Source organism: Bos taurus, chromosome 19, assembly GCF_002263795.3.
Source record: "Bos taurus isolate L1 Dominette 01449 registration number 42190680 breed Hereford chromosome 19, ARS-UCD2.0, whole genome shotgun sequence".
NCBI lineage: Eukaryota > Metazoa > Chordata > Mammalia > Artiodactyla > Bovidae > Bos > Bos taurus.
Genome location: NC_037346.1, coordinates 55,624,738 through 55,644,439, shown reverse-complemented (window position 1 = coordinate 55,644,439; position 19,702 = coordinate 55,624,738). Strand labels below are relative to the sequence as shown.

The 19,702-nt window shown below is 61.8% G+C and overlaps 1 protein-coding gene across 1 annotated transcript; it reads right to left on the bottom strand.

Annotated features, from left to right (window-relative positions):
* Positions 1–74: 74 nt before the first annotated feature.
* EVPL (envoplakin) lies at positions 75–18,122 on the bottom strand. Its single transcript, NM_001205676.1, is given in 23 exon segments — positions 75–2,282; positions 2,284–3,767; positions 4,680–4,772; positions 4,871–4,981; positions 5,110–5,193; positions 6,367–6,517; positions 6,867–7,060; positions 7,189–7,327; positions 7,416–7,594; positions 8,852–9,024; positions 9,317–9,414; positions 9,580–9,734; positions 10,040–10,186; positions 11,072–11,197; positions 12,515–12,610; positions 12,786–12,893; positions 12,980–13,141; positions 13,243–13,281; positions 13,483–13,608; positions 14,603–14,729; positions 14,845–14,999; positions 15,588–15,687; positions 18,025–18,122. Coding segments are annotated over 23 exon segments (6,102 nt in total). The 3' UTR covers positions 75–325.
* Between the last annotated feature and the right edge of the window lie 1,580 nt (positions 18,123–19,702).

Genomic DNA, 19,702 nt, shown 5'->3' with positions numbered 1-19,702 from the left:
AAATACATAATAACTGATAAACATATCTTACTATCTTTTACATATTTACTAAAAGAGAATAAAAAAAAAAGACACCAGGAGAATTCGTTTATTGGAAGCACAGGGTGAGGGAGGAGCCGGGAAAGCAGAGCTGCTGGCTCAGGGGATGGGTCAGGGGATACCAGAGTTACGGGAGGGAGTCCAACACCAAGAACGTTTGAGAAACAGAACATCGACGAGACAGAGGGAAGACCCACTCCCCTGGGTTAAGCTGCTCTGGGGGCCGGGGGTGCGTGCATCCTCCCCTCCCCATCCCCAATCACTCCCCGTGACTGCTCGGCCCCCGTCAACGCAGGGAGCGCGGGACAGTGGGGGAGGCCGAGCGGTAGCAGCGGTACCCCTCTAGCGAGGCTGGGAGGAGCAGCAGGCCGCTCAGGGGGTCCTTCCGGCAACGCCCCATGGCCTCCCTGTAGCTCAGTCGCTCCTTGGAAATGGGATCTGTCAAGTCCTTCTCGTAACTGGCCTCGTCTTGCAGGAGCTGGGCCAGCTCCTCGCTGATCATGCCAGAGAGCACAGCCTGAGCCACGGGGATGCGGCCGGTCTTCTTGGGGTCGATGAGCCCCCCGGTCAGGTGCTGCACCCGCAGGTGTGGGAGCACGCTTTCCTGGGGCATCCAGCCCTTCTGGACGGCCTCGCCCACCGACAGCCTCTTCTTGGTCACGGGGTCCTCAATGCCCGTGAAGGCCTTCTGTGCGTTGAGCAGCCTCTGGGTTGAGCCGCTCTCGATCAGCCCCCGCTCCACCGCCTTGTGCACGGAGTAGCGCTCCCGGCTCAGGAGGTCCACAATGCCCCCCGTGGCCGCCTGAGCCTCCAGCAGCTTCTGCCCGGTGATGGGGTCCAGCATGTTCTTGGCCACGGCCGTCTTGATGGTGCACTTGTTGTCTGTGGTCGTGTCATAGACACCGGCGATGGGGAAGCTGTCCTCGCTAAGCCCGAGAGAGAAGCTGGGGGAGAAGAGACTGGTGCTCTGGGAGGCCGGGGAGGCCAGCGGGGACTTGGAGATGATGGCGCCGATGGAGAGGGAGGGGCAGGGCTTGGTCTCCCCGGCCACGAGCAGAGCGAATTCGCTGATGGGGAGCTGGCCATCCTTGTAGAGATGGTACTCCTCTTTGGAGATGCGCCGGCTGCGCAGGGCGGCCTCGATGGAGTACTGTTTCCCGCTCTTGCGGTCCAGGAGCACAGACTCCTCCCCGTGGGGGCCCGAGGTGGTGACCTCCTCCCAGTCACACTCGAGATCCTGCAGCTGGAGGTACTGGCTTCGGTCAATGACGCCCCTCTTGTAGGCCTCGTATGGGGACATGTCCTTCCCCGTCTCGGGCTCCAGGATGGAGATCTTGGTGGAGATGTTGGTCTCTCGTGTCTGGGTCTCCTGGTTGAGCTCCTCCCGGCTCACCTGGGTGTGGAGGTCCCGCAGGGTCCGCTCCTTCTCATAGATCCGGTCCTTCTCGCGGAGGATGGCCGACTCGAGCTGCGAGAGTTCCTGGCCCCGCTGGGCTGCCCTCTGCCGCTCGCTCTCCGTCTTCTGGCTGAGCAGCTTGGACTCCTCCTGCAGGTGCAGCACCCGCTGCTGCTTCTGCCTTTCCAGCTCCCGCAGCTCCTGCTGCAGCTGCCTGCACTCCTGGCTTGCCCGGTCCCGGGTCTTCTGGAGCTCGGCCTCCTCCCGAGCCCAGGTCCTCCCCAGCGCCTCGGCCCGCTCCACCCGCTCCCGCAGGCGCCTCACCTCCTCCTCCCGGCTCTCCCGGGCCGCGCGCTCCCGGTTGAGCGCCTCCCACACCCGGGCACGCTCTCCCTCCAGCATGGGGTCCTTCTCCACCCTGATCACTTCCTTGTAGATGGTCTTCTCCTGCAGCTTCGTCTTCTGGAGCACGTCGATCTGCACCTGAAGGTTCTTGCACTCCCGATGCACCTCGGTCGCCTGGGTCTTCTCCTGGGCCAGGTCTTGCCGGAGGGCCGCCGTGGACTTCTCCAGGTCCGGGTCCTTCTCCAGCTGGACTACCTCCTCCATGATGATCCTCTCCTGCACTGCCGGAGGCCGCTTCTCCAGCTCCTGGAGCTTCAGGGTCAGCTGCCGCAGCTCCCTCTCCACAGCCAGCTTCTTACTACGGTCCTCCCGGAAGCTGAGTCGGCCCTCGTCCTCCTGCACGGCGGCCTGCAGCTGCTGCACCTCCCGTTCCAGCTGCCGCCGCCGGCCGGCCTCCTCATCCAAGCTCTGGCTCAGCCGGCTGTGCTCCTCATGGAGCTTCAGGGTCCTTCTGGGTGACCACCACCTCCTGCACCACCACCCTCTCCTCAGGCCGCCGCCTCTCCAGCAGCAGGTACTTGTTCTGCAGCTGGTGGACGGCGTCCTCGGCCGCCCGCCGCTTCTGAGTGGCCTCCCGCACCTCCTGGCGCAGCCGCTGGGCTTCCTGCTCCAGGACGGGGTCCTTCTCACGGCGCACCACCTCCTTGTTCACCGTCTTGGTCTCGACCTTGGAGCGTTCGCGCCGCCACTCGTCGCGCTCCCCCTGCAGCCGGATGAGCTGCTCCTGGGCCCGTCCACTGCCGTTGACCAGCTCATTGAGCTGGGCCTTCAGGCGGTCGATCTCCCGCAGCAGCTCGGGGTTCTTCTCGTGCCGCACCAGCTCCTGCGTCACCTCCTTGTACTCCACGGTGGGCTTCTGGGCCCGCAGCACCACCAGCTCAGAGAGCAGTCGCTCCACCTCCTGCTCCGTGCCATTCCTCTTGCGGCCAGTCTCCTGCAGCTCAGCCCGGAGCTGTGCGATCTCCCGCTCTGTCTCCGGGTCCACCCGGAAGGTCTCCTGTACGCGCTCCTGCAGATCCACCCGGGGCTTCTGCTTCTCCGCCGCGCTGTGCTTGCTGTGCAGCTCCTTCAGCTCCCTGGCCAGCACCTCGTTTTCACTCCTCTGCACCTCCAGGAGGCTCCTCAGCCTGGATGCCTCCTGGAGGAGCCTGGGGTCCTGTTCCACCTTCTTCACCTCCTTCACAATCACCTTGGGCTCCACAGTGCGGATTGCTGCCTCCAGCTCCACGACTCGAGCCTGCAGCTTGGCCACGGCATCCTCCGCCCCTTTCCGCTGGGCCACATCCTCCTGAATCTTCAGCCTCAGGGCCTGGGCTGCCTGGAGCATCTCCAGGTCCTTCTCCACCTTGACCACTTCTTTCACCACGACTGTCTCTTTCACGTTCACCTCCTTCTGCTCAAGGGCCAGCAGCTCTGCCTTCAGTGCCTCCAGCTGGGCCAAGACGGCGGTGTTCTCCTCTTGCAGGAGCTGGAGCTCACTCTTGAGCTGGGCTGCCTGGCTGTCCAGGCCGGGGTCCCTCTCGATCTGGGTGACCTCCTTGGTCAGCAGGTGAGGTTCCGTGGCCTTCCTCTGGCTCTCCAGCTGCATGACCTTCTGGGCCACTGCCTCCAGGTCTGCCTGCAGGCCAGCCTGCTTCTTGCCCTCGTCCTCCACCTGGGACTTCACCCTGGACAGGTTGCTCTCCAGCTGGGGATCCCGGTAGAACTCCACCACTTCCTTCTCCTCCAGTTTCTCCACGGGCCGCTGGGTCTTCAGCTGCAGCAACTGGCTCCTCTGCTCCTCCAGCTCACGTTGTACCTGGGCCACCCGCTTCCTCTCCTCCTCTAGCTGGGACCTCAGGGCCTCTGACTTCCTGCCCCCCCGGGCTGGGCTCTCAGACCCCTGCTGGGCGTTAGGTGTCACCTGGATGTCCTCATTGAGCTCTTTCTGCAGAGGAAGAGGGGAGAGTCCTGGGGTAAAGGGAGGAAAGGGATAAGCCCCTGCCCAAAGACCCTGACGCTGGGAAAGATTGAGGGCAGGAGGAGACGGGGCGATAGAAGATGAGATGGCTGGATGGCATCAGCAATTCAATGGACACGAATTTGAGCCAACTCCAGGAGATGGTGAAGGACAGAGAAATCTGGCATGCTGCAGTCCGTAGGGTCACCAAGAGTCCGATATTAAGCGACTGAACAACTGAACAACAACACCCCACCCTCCTGAGTTCAGGACCCTTCCCTGCTTTCTGAGACTTCCCAGTAGGTCCTGGGAGGTGGAACTGAGATCTGAGGTGTTCGAAGGTAGGATTTTTAAGAGGCTTCATCAATGCCCAGTGTGCTAGGATGTAAGGCAGTGTTTAGGCTGCATTTGCACGAGAATGTGAAAGTAAGAAGGTCCTCCCTTCCCAACCTTTCCCTGCTCCCCTTCCTCCCAGGCTCCCAGAAATGGGCCTGTGCTCCTCTGGGGCATCCTGGGATACACCTCTGGGTGGGAGGAGGCTGGCCAGTTCCTTGGCCACTCACCAAGAGTCGTGGAGAGCTCCCAGCTTCTGGTCTCCCAGGGATGGAGACCTAGGTGGCCTCTTGCCCATGAGGGCTGGGTTCTGAGGCTGAAGACTGCGGGATTTTCTCCTGTCCCCACCGGGGTGCTGCCCAGGGGCTAAGCTGTGACTACACTGAGTGACATCTCCTGGTACTAACTCTGAGATGGAAACCAGCCTGGAAGGGCTGCTGGGGGAGGCAGAGAGCCGCACCTCCCTCAGGCCGCTGAGCCTGTCCCGGGGCTGAGTGTGAGCAGGTAGGAAAGTCTGCCCGGTCAACCACCCGCCCAGGCTGCCTAGGGTGGGCATCACCCCCATACCTTCTCCAGAATCTTTCTGGCAAATTCCAGCTGGTGCAGTTGCTGCTGGTGGGCAGCTGCCACCTCAGTGTAGGCCTTCGTCAGGTTCTTCTCCTGGAGAGGCCAAGGGAGGGGGTGCGCCAGCGTCAGCTCCTCCCTCAGAGGCTGCAGAGCTGGCAGCCCGGGAAGGAGGAACAAAGAGCCCGGCTCACCTGGGCTTGGATGCTGTCCTGCAGGGGCGCAACTCGCGGTCTCTTGGGGGCCGATCCCACCTGGGTGGGCTCCAGGGAACCTCGGTAGGTGTCTGCCTGCAGCTCATAGTCCTGAGCAGGTGGGGAAGGACATAGACTGGCTGTCAGTGGGGGGAGCTAGGGGAGGGGGAGTCGGGGACTGGCGGAAGGAGGGAGGGGGAGGGGGAGATAAAGAGGGAGGAGCTGAAGGGACTGCTTACCTGGAGGGCCACCTGCAGGTGCTGGGAGAGGCGGGATGCCGTGGCCCTGTCCTGCTTGCGGCCCTGGATCTCCTGCAGCAGTCTCTGCCAGGGCAGGAGGGAGGGTCAGGGGACCCCCGCTCACCTGGGCTCGCCTCCAGGCCCGCGGGCAGCCAGCAGCACCCAGGGGCAGCAAGCGCTCTGTGGGAAGCTGCCTTCCACCACCCCACCCCCACCCCCAGCCGTGACCCACCGCAGCCTCTGCTCGAAACATCTCACCCCCAATACACACATACTGGTCACACTACTTAGGCCTTAGGCCTGAGGCTCAGTGTCAGTTCCTTCCAGACCACTTGCCCTGACCCCATGGGTGTCCTTACAAAGGGCTCCCACAGCACTGGCTTCTCCACCAAAGCACTTATCAGCATCATGGCCTGAGACGCACTGGCCTCCCCCCAAAACTGCAGGCTGCCTGAGGGCAGGCTGTACCCAGCCCCTTTTCATTACCAGCATGTATGATGCTGGGAAAGACTGAAGGCAGGAGGAGAACGGGACAACAGAGGATGATTTGGTTGGACAGCATCATTGACTCAATGGACATGAGTCTGAACAAACCCCAGGAGATAGAGAAGGACAGGGAAGCCCGGCGTGCTGCAGTCCACGGGGTCACAAAGAGCCAGACATGGCTTAGTGACTGAGCAGCAGCAGCAGCAATAGTAAGGAGGTATGAGGAAGAGGATGCTTAGGAGTTGGTACCTCCAGGAACACAAAGCCCAGTGCCCACCTCGGGCCAAACAGAGAAGGGCTGGCTGTTTTCCTAGACAAAGTGAAAGTGAAAGTGAAGTCTTTCAGTCGTGCCCAACTCTTTGGGACCCCATGGACTGTAGCCTACCAGGCTTCTCCCTCCATGGAATTTTCCAGGCACGAATACTGGAGTGGGTTGCCATTTCCTTCTCCAGGAGATCTTCCCGACCCAGGGATTGAACCCAGGTCTCCCGCATTGTAGGCAGACCCGTTACTGTCTGAGCCACCGTGGACAAAGTGTAGCATTTTGAGTGATTTTGAGTGGCGGGGATGGTGGTGAAGGAAGCAAAGCCTCTGGGGTCTGAGCTTTGAGGTCATTAAAACACTGGCCACTAGAGGGCGGGCCACACGCGCACAGGCTGCTCTCCCTGTTAGGAAGGCGGCCAGGGAACTGGGCCTGGCTTGAGGGCTCAGCTCTGGGTAAGAGGCAGGGGGAGAGGCCGGCCCACACCCCCTGCAGCCCCAGCTCCTCACCTTCTGCGCCTGCAGCTTGTAGGCGATCTGGCTGGGCCCGTCGCTGGGCCGCACCTTGTTGTGGGGCAGGCGCTCCAGCCACGCGTTCAGGTTGTCTGTGCAGTTCTTGAACTGCTGGTAGGTGAGGCCGGCATCCTGCATCATCTTCTCCCTGCAGGAGGAGGAGCAGAGGTGAGAGCGGCCCTCGGGGGGCAGGCGAGGGGTGTGCGGAGGAGGCTGGTGAGTTCCTCCGTCCCTGGGACAGGTCGGAAGGCCTGACTGACTCGCCATGCTGATCCTCTCAACTCTGGCTGGGTGGCTGGAGCCGGCCATTCAGAGATGGGCCGACACTTTGTACCAGGCACCACCTGGGAGGCTGACACCATTATCATCCCATTTTAGAGGAAGGAAGCCGAGCCTCAGAGAGGTGCGCTCACCCGTCCAAGGCCCCAAAGCTCGTCAGCCACGGCCACCACGCACTGCAGGGCTGTGCTGTGAGCCCCAGCAGCCCGGCCACTCACCGCAGGTCCAACTGGTCCCCCACGGCGTGGTAGCGGTCGGTGAGGGCCCGCACCTGGCGCTGCTGGTGAGGCAGGTCTTTGCAGAACTCGCAGAAATTGTTCTGCAGTGCGCTGCACATATGCTCGACAGCCTTCAGCTGGCGGTGTAGCCCGAGCACACAGGCCTGCTGCTCCAGCAGCTCCCTCCGCCGGCGCTGAGGCAGGAGGGGACACAACGTACCCTTGTGGTTCGGTTGGATGCCAGGCCCACCCTCCACTTACCCCCCAGCTCCTGGGTCAGCCTGCACCCCCACTCCTGCCAGGAGGCCGCCCAGCCCCTCACCTTCAGCTCGCTGACCCTCTCCTGCAGTGCGCCCGGGCCTGCGGGGATGGGGGCCTCCTGTGCCAGGGCAGACTCGAAGCCTCGGATGACCTTGTCTGCATCCCGGATCTGCCGTTCCAGACCCAGGGCGGCCTTGGCTCTGTCACAAGAGGAGGCCCAGGGTCGGACACCTCCTTGGCCGCACCCCCGAGGCCTTGCCCAGCGGCCCCCACCTCCAGAGCACTCACTTCTCCCCGTAGAGGCTGCAGAGAACCTGCACATCCCTGTATTTGTTCTTGACGCTGTTGAGGACCACGGGCAGATGCAGGGCAGCGGGCCCTGAGGGCTGCCCCGACAGAAACGCCTCACACTTCTGCTGGGCCGCCTCCTTCTCTGCTCCCAGGCTCTGCAGCCGCTGGGCTGTGCCCTGGGGTGCATCAGGGGTCTCAGGATCTCTGGTTCTGGGCAGGTGGCTTCCATCCAGCCCTCCCGCTATGTCAACCTAACTCTGCTTGCGAGGCCTCCAAAATGTGGTATGGACACGCTCGGGCTCAGTTTCCAGGTAGATGACCATAGGCAGGTCAACCTCTCTGACCCTCAGTCTCCTCATCTACAAATGCTTGATGGGAGGATGAAATGAGACCCTGTGAGTCAGGAGCTGCCGCCCACCTTGGTCTTCACGTCACTGTCCTGTTCTCAAAAGCTTCAGTTCCCTGCCCCCTCCCCCCAGTCAAGCAGCAAAGCCCTAGCTCCACCCACTTGGGATTATGATTTTGTCAATTCTTTTATCAGTTATTCACTCGTCGATTCCCTGATCCATTAGTGCTGGCTCCACACCACATATTGCCCACCTTCCAGGCTAACTGGACCCCCAACACCTCTGATGTGGAAGAGGACCTTCAAAACCCAAGGACCGGGGACTTCCCTGGCAGTCCAGTGGTTAAGACACTGCGCTTCCCCTGCAGAAGGCATGGGTTCGCTCCCTGGTCGGGGAAATAAGGTCCTGCCCAGGGTAGTGGTAACCTGGGCCCAGCATGGGCAGAGGTATTGTCCAGGCTGTCACCCCACAGTGCCTCCTTCTGCCACTCCTCCTTCCTTGCCTGGCCCCCCAGGACCCCAGCTGAAACACCTCTCCCACCTCTGGAGCCCTGCCTCCCCTGGTCGGGCCCCTGACCAAGCTAAAACACCCCAGAACGTGGCGGAGTGAGGAAGACCGAGGTGCACAATCTTGAACAACATGCTTCACATTTTAAAAGCCAAATCCAAACAATATATCTGAGTAGAAACCGGTTTGGAAGGACACAACCCAAACTTCTCCCCCCGACCCCCCACCCCCGGGTGTGGGGAAGGGGTGGCTTTCACTGCTAGCATTTCTGAGTCCTTCTGTGACCGCGTTTACACCCCTGCACTCTCTCCAGGGAGGCTCCCCGTCAGCCACCCCGGAGATACCGCCCCTAGGATGCTGCAAGCCCATTTTCAGGGATGAGGAAACCAAGGCCCAGAGAGGTTAAGCGAATTGCCCAGAGTCACAGAGCAGGTCAGGTGAAGAGCCAGGATGGGAAGGAGCCTGAGGGAGCCCTGGACTGTCTGCTCACTTCTTCCACCTCGGGGGCCTGCGGCTGCCCCCACAGCTGCCTCCCCAGGGCTGGACCATTTTTTATCCCAGCTGCCCTGGCTCACCCACCTGGTGGTTCTGGATGCGGCCCTCGAGGTCCTCGAGTGGTGTGGTGCGGCTCAGCGGGGCCCGTGCCCAAGCCAGCAGCTGCTTCTCTATCTGCCCCAGGTCCTCCTCCAGCCGGGTCATCTGTGTCAGGAGCTTCTGGGCCTGTGGGTCGGGTGGGCCCGAGCTGCTTGGAGCTGGGGGAAGAGAGTGCCTCTGAGGGTCCAGGGCCTGCCTCGTGTCTGCCTGCCTGCCTGCCTGCTGGGCCCCTCCATGAGCCCCCGCAGAGGGTCCCATGTGGGGGAGGGTGGTGGGCAGGGCCTCACTGAGGGAGGGACATCAGGCTTGCCAACCCAGGGAATGGAACCCCCAGATCAGAGCCTTTAATTCAGGGTCACCCCCTGCCCGTGGCAGCCCCTGGGTGACCAGAGTAGGCATCTACTCCTATTTCAACAATGCCTCCCTCTTTCCCTGGCCATCCCTCAGTACCCTGCTGGCTGGGCCGTAAGGGCTCCTTGGCACTGGCCTTCAGGCGGCTCTGGACTGCGGTCAGTTTCTGCTTCAGTGCCTGCAGCTCCGAGGCAAGCCTGGAACAAGGGGGCGGTCAGAGAAGGACATTCCTCCATGCTCTCCCCCAGCCCCCGCAGTCACACATTTAGGCAAAGGGCAGGCGACGGCCTCAAACCGCAGGGCCTGGTCTGGGTGGGTCCAGAGCCTGCCTCCTGCCCCCCTGGGTCCCCAGGAGGACCCACCCGGAGGCCCTGGCCACGGCTTCAGGGTCCGGAGCTGGGATGCAGAAGCAGGCGGCTGGGGCCCGCTTGGGCTCGCCTGCCTGGCCCTGGACCACCCAGGTGTGTGGGTCAGTGTTGTCCACCAGTGTATACTGCTCACCCCGCAGCAGCTGCACCTGTTGGGGCACGGAGGGGGCGGGGAGGTGGGGGAGGGGCCATGCAGGCCTAGGGGCCAGGCTGGAGAAGGGATCGAGGCCCAGCAGAGGCCAGTAGGGTAGGGGCTAGGGACGGGGCCAGGGAGGGACAGGAAGTGCCGGGGTCAGGACAGGGACGGGCCAGGGGCTGGACAGGGCTTGGAGCGGGTGGTGCTGGAGCAGGGGTGGGGCAGGGCATTGGCTGGAGTGGGTAAGAGGGGGCAGGGGAGGGAGAGGGTGGCAGGGGTGGGGCAGGTGGGCCCGGAGGATCCGAGTGGAGACTGTACTTCTCCTGAGTCCCAGTCACAGATGCTGTCCACACGCAGGGGCTGCAGGGGCAGGTTCCTTCTCTGGGGCAGAGGGGCCACCCCCTGGCTTTGCAGCTGCAGGTCCTTGAGAGTCTTTTCGGCCATGGTCAGCTGCTTCTCCTCTGCCTGCAGTGACCCAGGCAGTGGAGGCTCAGACCAACCCACCTGTGCCCCCCAGGAGGGCCAGGAAGGGGTCCTGGCCGTCATGAAGACAGGGTCTCTTAGTCAGCAACGTAAAGCGAGCCCCTCCCCAGGCACCCAGGATCCTAGAGTCTGCTGGTTGGGGTGGGGCAGGTGGCTGCCCAGCAACCAACCCCCAGGCCAGCAGAGTGGGAGCTGGAGGGGTGTCGGAGCTCTTCTGGGCAGTCCCTGCCACACTGTGTGTGCATGCGTGCGAAGTCACTTCATCGTGTCTGACTCTGTGTGACCCCGTGGACTGTAGCGTGCCATGCTCCTCTGTCCACGGGATTCTCCAGGCAAGAATACTGGAGTAGGTTGCCATGCCCTCCTCCAAGGGATCATCCCCACCCAGGGATCAAACCCACATCTCTTATGTCTCCTGCATTGGCAAGCAGGAGGGCTTCCCTGGTGGCTCAGCTGGTAAAGAATCTGCCTGCAATACGGGAGACCTGGGTTCCATCCCTGGGTTGGGAAGATCCCCTGGAGAAGGAAAAGGCTACCCACTCCACTGTTCTGGCCTGGAGAATTCCATGGACTGTATAGTCCTTGGGGTCACGAAGAGTCAGACACGACTGAGTGACTTTCACTTTCTTTACCACTAGCGCCACCTGGGAAGCCCTGTCACGTTACAGGCGAGGAAACTGAGATCCAGAGGTGGGAAGGGCTTGCAGCTGACAGACCAGGCTCCTCCAGCTGCAGTGAAGCCCCTCCTCCTGCCCTCAGGGCAGGGGATCCAGGCAGGACTAAGCACCCTGGAGGCATGAGGCCCAGACACCCAGGCCCGCCCGGTGCCCAGGAGCGGCTACGGGGAGGGGCCGGGGGCCATCTCACCTCCAGCTGCCGCAGCATCTCCATTAGAGCACCAGGTGGGCCCTCCGGGGCAGGGCTGTACTGGCTGTCCAGGCTGGAGTTGAGCTTTGCCAGGGTCTGGCTGACAGAATCCGCCTCTTCCTGGAACTGAGGTCGGTGGGTGGTCAGGGGCGGAGCTGGGGCACTCACTGCCCACCACCCTGCAAACCAGCTAAACCCAAACTGGCTGAACCCAAAGTGCCACTCGCCGTCGGCCTTTCTACCCAGGCAGTGGGACCTTCCAACTGAAGCGCTCGGCAAATCAGGTATTTGGGGGTCACTGAACTTAATTTCTTTTAGTGTCGTAAAACACGTTGTTTTTTGTCCTTCCTGCACAGATGACGGGCAGTGCCCCTCCTGGAGGACTCGCTCCAGCACCTGGAGTCCTGGCTGGGATCCAGGGGTGGGTGCCCAGGGCGTCTCTGAGCAGAAGCTACGCGTGTGCTTTAAAGAGACAGCCCACAGTTGGGTGACACCACGGGATTCTCCTCAGTGGATGTGCTAACGTATAGTGGATATATAGGAAAATGTCCTTAATAAAAAAGAAAAAAGGGAAAACTTTTGGCTTCTTTTTTCCTCAAAGTCTATAAACCATTTTACTTGGAAACTACCAAAAAAACCCCAAAAAAAGTCCCACTGGGCATTCCCTGGCGGCCCAGTGCTTAGGTCTCAGCACTTTCACTGCCATGGACCTGGGTTCAATCCCTGTTGGGGAACTATGATCTCACAAGCTGTGTGGTACAGCCAAAAAAAAAAAGTCCCCATTGTGGATATATATTTTTAATTTTTTTTGTTTTCAAAACAACCAAAAATTGTCTTTTTATAGACAGGACTGTTGTCTATTATAGTCTGTTATATCAATGTTTCTCAACCCTTGTTTCATTATTGAACCTTCTAAGGAGCTTTAAAAAAAATTTTTTTTTTTTTAATTAATTTACTTATCTGGCTGTGTGGGTCTTAGTTGTACGTGTGGGATCTTTAGTTGCAGCGTTAGAACTCTTACTTGCATGAGACATAGTTCCCTGATCAGAAAGTCAACCCCGGGCCCCCTGCATTGGGAGTGCAGAGTCTTAACTGCTGGGGCACCAGAGACGTACCTTTGAGTAACTTTTCCCTTTTTTTGTCCTTACTTTCCCCATCATTGACATGAAATGTTAATATCACAGATATTCTGTATATCATTTACATATGCATATTTGTGATTTATTTTTTATGAAAAAAAAAAGTTCTTTTTTTTTCACTTTCAAGAACAAACATTCACACCCCCAGGAGTGACGTCACCCTGTCGCGAATTCGTGGGTGACATTGTTTTCCTCTGGGACCCAGTCACAACGATGCACCTCTGTCGTTTTTATGAGGTGCCTTGGCCCCCGAGATGCGCATCGTGCCTTCCCGCCCGGCCCTGCCCAGCCCCGCCCGGCTCACCCTGCGGTAGTCCTCCACGTGCTGCAGCTGGCTCTCCTGGCAGATGCAAAGGTTCAGGAAGTTCTGCCACTCCACCTTTAGGGCCTCCTGGTGGGCCTGGGGGCAGCAGTGTGGAGCCCTCAGACACGCCCGACCTCGTCTGTCCACCCGCCCACCCACTCAGCTGGCCCTGCCCACTGCCCGTGCTGGCCCGGCCCGGTCTCCCCAGCCTCCCCGGGAAGCTCCCTGACCGAGAGCCCCCAAGGCAGCCGGGAGTGTCCGGCCCTCGCACCTGGATGGGCCCCACGGCCGGATGCCCGAGCTCCACCATGCGCTCCCCGTCGTCCTCCAGCTGGTTCACGCGCTGCTCCTGGCTCAGCAGCTCGTGCTGCTTGAAGTGCTGGGAGAGGATCAAGGCGGGGGCGCTGGCGGTGAGGACCAGGCCGGCCTTGTCCCCCCACCCCACCCCCACCCGCCCCCGCTGACCTCGTACTCCCTCCGCACGCCCGCGGGGTCGGCCAGGTGGTCGCTCCAGTCTTGCTGGAGGATGCGCTGCTGCTGCTGGGCCAGGGCGTTCAGCTGGCGCGTGCAGCCCTGCAGGTGCGTGTACAGGCTGCCCAGGCTCTGCCCTCGCCACGAGGCCGCCTTCTGCGCTCGGATGTAGGGAGAGAGGCACCGTCAGGCTGCGCCCAGGAAGGCTGGCCTCGTCAACGGTGCAGGCAGCCCACCCAGCCCGCCCTGGGGCTCACCAGGAGGTCCCGGTATTGGCTCCGGATGGTGGCCGCGTCCTGTCTCGACCAAGGGGGAGAAAACACAGGCCCAGTGAGAGATGAGGTGCAGGGGAGAACGCACCCCACATCCCTGGGCCTCCCCTGCCCCTCCTCCATCCCCAGTCCCCGAGGACCAGCCAGACCTCGCTCAGGCTCTGATGGGAGAAAGGGAACCAGGGCTGGGGCCAAACAGGGGCGTGTGTCCGACGGCTCACCCACCGGCCCTACAAGGGTCCGCAGCTGCTGCCCGTAGGCCTCGATCTCCTTCTGCAGGATATTGTGTTCGGCGACCTGCTGCTCCAGCTCCGCCATGCCCGGCCCGTACTGGCCCTCGCAGACCTGCTTCTGCAGAAGAGCTGGCCACTCAGCTCTGCCGCAGGGCCTGGGGTGGGGAGCCCTGCACGCACCCAGCATCCCCCTCCACCCAGCATCCCCATCAGCAGGGGATGGAGCTGGTCATTTGGGCAGAAGGTGGACAGGCCAGGCGCTGCCTGGGTGAATGGCTGCAGCTCACCCTGGGGCATGTGCTAAGTCACTTCAGTCGTGTCCGACTCTGTGCGACCCCAGGGACTGTAGCCGGCCAGGCTCCTCTGTCCATGGAATTCTCCAGGCAAGAATACTGGAGTGGGTTGCCATGTCCTTCTCCAGGGGATCTTCCCGACCCAGGGACTGAACCTGTATCTCTTATGTCTCCTGCACTGGCAGGCGGGTTCTTTACCTCTAGCCCACATGGGACACCCTGGGGAACATGCTAGTCTCCAGTGACCCTGGCTGAGGCCTCAGGGTCACGTGACTGTGGATCCTGAATCCCACTGGTCCCCAGTCTCAAGGCTCAGCTCTGAAAATCTCCCTGCTCTGCCCTGCCTCCTGCCTGACACCTGCAGCCTGGCTCCTGAGCCTGCACACACCCTGCCCTGTCCATGCCCTCCCCTGTCCCTCCAAAGAGTTGGACACGACTGAGCGACTGAACTGAACTCTCCCTTCATTGTCATCACGGCACCCCTTCTGTCGTGACAGCAAAGCACAGTTCCTCACCTGGTGTTCCGGGGGCCCTTGACCTGGTTCTCCCTCCCTGCCCAGAAAAGACGTTTTTCCATCACACCGCAGGCTTCCTCCAGGCAGGAGCCTCTGTTCCTTTTTTCTGAAATATCCTTTCCTCACCACTTCACCTCATCCCAACCGAGCTCTCCCACCTGCAGGAAGCCCTCCATGATTGCACGGTCTCTTCTGCCCCCTCCCTTTTCAGAGACCCAGCCCCCACCCAGGTCCAAGGATGCATCAGCCCCTGCCGAAACGCAGCCCTGTGTCGCCCTCTGATGGCTGCTGGGTGACCCCTGACCTGCTTCTGCTCCAGCACCCTCGCCCAGTCGACCCTGGGCCCCACATCGGGCGGCAGCACCATCTTCTCGTACAGGGCGCGGTACTCGGCGCACTCCTGGGTCACCCGCTCGTGCAGCTGCTTGATGCTGCCAAGGAAGTGGCCAGCAGGTCGGAGCCGGGTCTGGGGCTCCCCCGGGACCCCCGGCGCCTCCATCCTGGACCCCCAGCTCTTGCTGCTGCCACCCCCTGCCCCACACTCACTCCTTCTCGATCTCCTCGGCCTGTGGGTGCTTGAGCCGCTGGGCCTTGTCCACATCCAGGAAGAGGTCTTTCAGCAGCACCTCGGCCTCCTTCAGGCTGCGGCCCACCTCCTGCCGGTGCTGCAGGGCCTGGCGCTGCTCGCTGTGCTGCCGGTCCTGAGGCAGGGAAGGCATCCTTGCTGCTCGAGCCCCCCTGCCATCCCAGGGACCCTGGCCAACCTTGGCGCCCACACCGGGAGAGAGCGAAGTGTGAGCACCAGTGAGGCGGACTCAGGGACACAGGGGAGGTCCTCTGACCCCCCTGCAGGAACCAATCACGGAGGCCTTCCTGCAGGTGGGAGGGCTTTGGGGGATGGGGTGAAGTGGTGAGGACAGCACATTTCAGAAAAAAGGAACAGATGTTCCTGCCTAGAGAAAGCCTGGGGAGAAATGGAAAATGGGGTTTACTGAGCAGGTAGGCAGAACCAGGTCAAGGGCCCCCGGAACATCAGGTGAAGAGCTCTGCTTTGACGTCACTATAGAAGGGGTGCCATGATGACGATGAAGGGACAGGGGAGGGCATGGCGGTGGGAACCCACCAGAGAAGGTGTGCCAAGCCCTCGCTTCCACTGTGTTTGGGGAGTGACCAGGGAAGGACAGGACCGTCTGTGTATCTTTACCAAGGCGAGTGGGCACCTCTGGGACCACCAGGCATGGCAACAAGTCTCTCACGCCCCCACACCCTGCCATCTTCCCCAGCTTCACCTGCTGCAGCTTCTTCTGGGTCTCCAGAATGTCCCTCTCCACCTGGTCGGCGTTGGCCTGCATGCGGGAGATCAGCAGGGCCAGCTCCTGAGTGGCAGCTCTGATGAGGGGTGGAGACAGAGGGCAGCCTGGTTGGCAAAGTTCCCTGTTTCCCTTGGGCAGAGGTCTGCCCACCTAGGTGGGATCCCCTGCCTGCACCCGCCCTGTCCTGCCCTACAGCTGAGCTCAGTGGCCTAGGAGGGTGGAGTCAAGACCTGGGGAGCCCTGGCCTCTCGGTAGGAATCTCTGTGAGCTACACAGTCCTGGGCAGGGGAGCTCTGCCTTCAGTGAGGGTTCAGAAAATGAGGGTCCTGAGTGTGGGTGGCACTGTGGAGCTGCCATCTCCCCCCATCAAGGAAGTGCCTCCCAACCCCACCCTGCTCTCTGCTGCTGCTTCAGGCTGGAGGGGAGGCAGCCCGCAGGGGAGCACATGACTCACTGGCTCAGCCCCTAATACCTGAGGCGGACAGCTGGATCCTGGGAGGGCTGGGTGAGCTGGCTGGGGGCAGGGGAACAGCACCAAGTCCCCCGGCTCAGCTTCCTCCCACGCCAGCCCCGTCCCCCTCCACTGCCCCAGGCTTTGCAGGGCCTGCCCGGGATTAGCAAGCTTGCAGAGGAGACACACAGCACCCGGTGGGGGAGGTGGGCCATGAGATTGCCAGGGAACCCCAACACTTTCCAGATTCGGGGGTTCAGAGCCCAAGCTTGGACCTGACTCGCTCCAGGTGGCACAGCCAGGAGGAGCAGAGGATGAGCCTGAACCGGGGTCCTTTCCCAGGGCCGTCTCCCAGCCTCTACAGGGTGCCAGCTGTGGGCTCCAGCTCACTCTCTGGGGCCTAGAGGGGCAAGCAGACCTAATAAGAATGTGGTCTAAGCCTCAGGAGCACAGCACCCTGTGAGGTCACCGTCCCTGCGGAGGGATGGCAACACGGGCTGGGCCTTGAACCAGGGGTCCAAGGAGAAGCCCCCTCCAAGCAGAAGGGCTGTGCCACAAAGAGACAGTCTGAAAGAACTCTGACCGGCAGCCTGGCTTTTATCTTCCTCTATCCCTGCAGCTGTGTGGTCTTGGGCAAGTTACTTAACCTCTCTGGGCCTAAGGCTCCTCACCTAGAGGCCAACGCTCTAGTATATCCACCTCCTCACCGTGTGACTGTGAAGAAAACTAGCGTCCTGTCAGCTCCCGTTAAGTGCTTGTTTTTACTCCTCTAAAGGGATCTGAAGGCTGGGACCTGTCCATTCTGTTTACGATGGCATCCGCAGGGCCTAGAGCAGCCCCAGCACACAGTAGGTGCTCCATAAATAGGCACACAGTAGGTGCTCCATAAATATGTGCTGAACAAATGGACTGCACGGGAGGGGACTGATGTGCCCTCCTGGGGCCGCCGCCCGAGGACAGGGCTGAGGGGAAGGAGATGACCGGGAGCCGCCCTGGGGCTGGGAGCTCCAGGTCCGGAATCCTGGGAGGGCTGCTCCCGCCGGGAGGAGCCCACTCCGCCCTGGGCAGGGCCCAAGCCCCAGGGGGGACAGGTCACTCCAGTGAGAGTCTTAGCCACCATCTTTCCTGTCCGCCCAGAAGCCCAGCCTGTGTCCTCGCCCTGATCCCTATCGGGTGCTGGGCCTTTCATCTCGGCCCCCACCTTCACACCCAGGACCCCGGGCGAACTGCTGCCTCCACCTAGCAGAGGGGGCTGACAGCCAGTGAGTGGAAGAAGGCTGCCCGAGCCTGTCTGCAGAGAGTGGGGCTCTGGGAGGGGGCGGCGGGCTGGGGACCCTGCAGAGAGCTGGGTGAACTGAGGAAGGCTCTGAGACATCCGTGGGCCCCTACTGCTTCCCCATAGCACCCCTCCACACACCCACCCGGTGAAGGAATCATCTCATCTCCATAACAAAGCTCTCGAGGCCCAAGGTGCCAGCCGGTGGGGAAAGCCGCAGCCTGGACCTGGAGCAGCACAGCCCCGCCTCCCTGCCTCTGGGCACTCCGCAGCCCACCTCTTGGCTTCTCTGGCCTCAATCCTTCTGCCCACCCTGTGCCCAGGTCCCATGGGTCATCTCAGGATAAGTGGAGCCTAGAGGGCAGAGCCGTGGGTGGAGAGCCGTGCCCTCCAGCCTCCTCACCTCCCAGCAGAGGAGGAAAGCTCAGGCCCCTGCCTAGCATGTCTGTAGAGCCCTCAGGCTGCACCCCCCAGAACATGGGGAGCTCCAGGCCATGCCTGGGCCCCTGCCAGGGCTGGACCTGGGCCTGGGCCAGGAAGAGAGTCCACCCCCAGGCTCTTTAGCCTCAGGACACCAAATGCCAGCGCTGGGCTGGTCCCCGGCTCTGGCCGGCTGCCTCCAGGTGGCTGGAGCCCCTGGGTCTGGAGCCATCCTGGCTCCGGCCCCCACCCCCGGCCGCGCTCACCTGCTGTGCTTGTTGGGGGACCCCTTGGGGGAGCCTTTGGCCGGGGAGCCCTTGGGGGACCCCTTCCCCTGAGAGCTTTTGCTCAACCCCTTGAACATGGTCCTGAAGGCAGGCGCAGGCTCGGGCTGGGCTCGGCCGGCGAGGGCGGGTGGGCGGCGGGCAGTGGGCAGCGGGCGTGCGTCTTCGCTGGCTGCTCAGCTGGGCTCTGGCGAGGTGGGGCGGCTGGGCACCAGGCGGGCAGTTTCTGGGCGGGTCCTCCCTGCAGGTGAGGCGGTGAGGGGGCCAGGGCTGCGCACATGCACCCCCACTCCCCACACCACACTCTTGCCTGCTCCTGCACAACCAGTTTGGGAGGAAAGGGTACAGCCCAGAGGGCGGGGCGCCTGAGCCTGCCTGAGTCTCAGAGAAGGTTCAGACTTGTTACACCCAACGCCCAGAGCCAGAGGGAGCCAGCCGTGATCACGCCCAGACGGGGAAATAGCCGGGCCCAGGGGAGACAGGGCTCCAGACAGACGGACGCGCGTGTGCACACGCAGGCTCAGAGATCGAGGCCGGGCTTTAGAGCTCGGGGTTAATGAACACCTCCAGCCCACACCCTGCTATCAGGCACACCTCTTCACCCAGGACTCTCCACCGGGGGGCTGCTCCCTGCCAGCTCAGGGTGGGCGGAGGGACCCCGGGCTCTCTGCTCACCCCCAGGGCGTCCGGGTCTCTGCTCTGTGTCCTCTACTGACGGGGTGGGGCAGCCAGGGGGCATTCTCCCTGGACCACCGGCACAAGTACCTTTTAAACGTGGACACCACCCAGCCAGCTCCCTGGAGCCCCACCCACCGCGCTGCAGAACGCTTCTCCTGGCCGGCTGGCTCTCCCATCTGTCTGTGGCTCCCAGGCCAGATGCAGTCAGATGTGCATTGCTGGGATCCTCAGAGAGTTGCAGACCAGCTCTAGAGGGGCCGGGACTCCCCCAAGGGCCCCAGCACCCAGCCTTCGGGTGCTGCTGAGTCCAGGGTCTGGCGGAGCCTCCCGGGAACCCACTGCTTTTTAAAAAATAATTTTGTTTATTTTTGGCTGTGCTGGTTTTCATTGCCACCTGACTTTTCTCTAGTTGCGGCGAGCGGGGGCTATTCTGTTGTGGTGGGCTAGTTGCTCTGAGGCATGTGGGATCTTCCCGGACTAGGGATGGGGTCTATGTCTCCTGCGTTGGCAGGTGGATTCTTCACCACTGGGCCACCAGGGAAGCCCTGGGAACCCACTGTTACTTGGGTTTCCTACCTGCCTCTCCTCCTTCCCCAAAGTGGCCCCTGGTGGCTTTTCTGGAGTCGGATGGAGTGTCCAACAGCAGTGCCTGTTTACTGGTCTTTTCTTCCCAGTGAGGGCCAGGGAGGTCATCTTGGTAGCTGCCTTCTCCCACAGCGGCCTCCAGGGTCTTCAAGAAAGGCGTGGGTTCCTTGTCTCCAGGCATTCGTTTCACTGGCCCAGCTCAAGTCACTCCTAAAAATCTGGAGACATTCCCTGGAACCATTGCAGTTTCGGTGGAAGGAGGGTTTGAGGGGGAGCAAGGTGAGGGGAGGGAGGCAGACAGGCTGGGTTAGGATCATTAGGGCATCCTGGCAGGCCCAGCTGAGGGCAGAAGACATCTAGAGAACAGACAAGGGGCCCAGCAGACTGGGGAGACCAG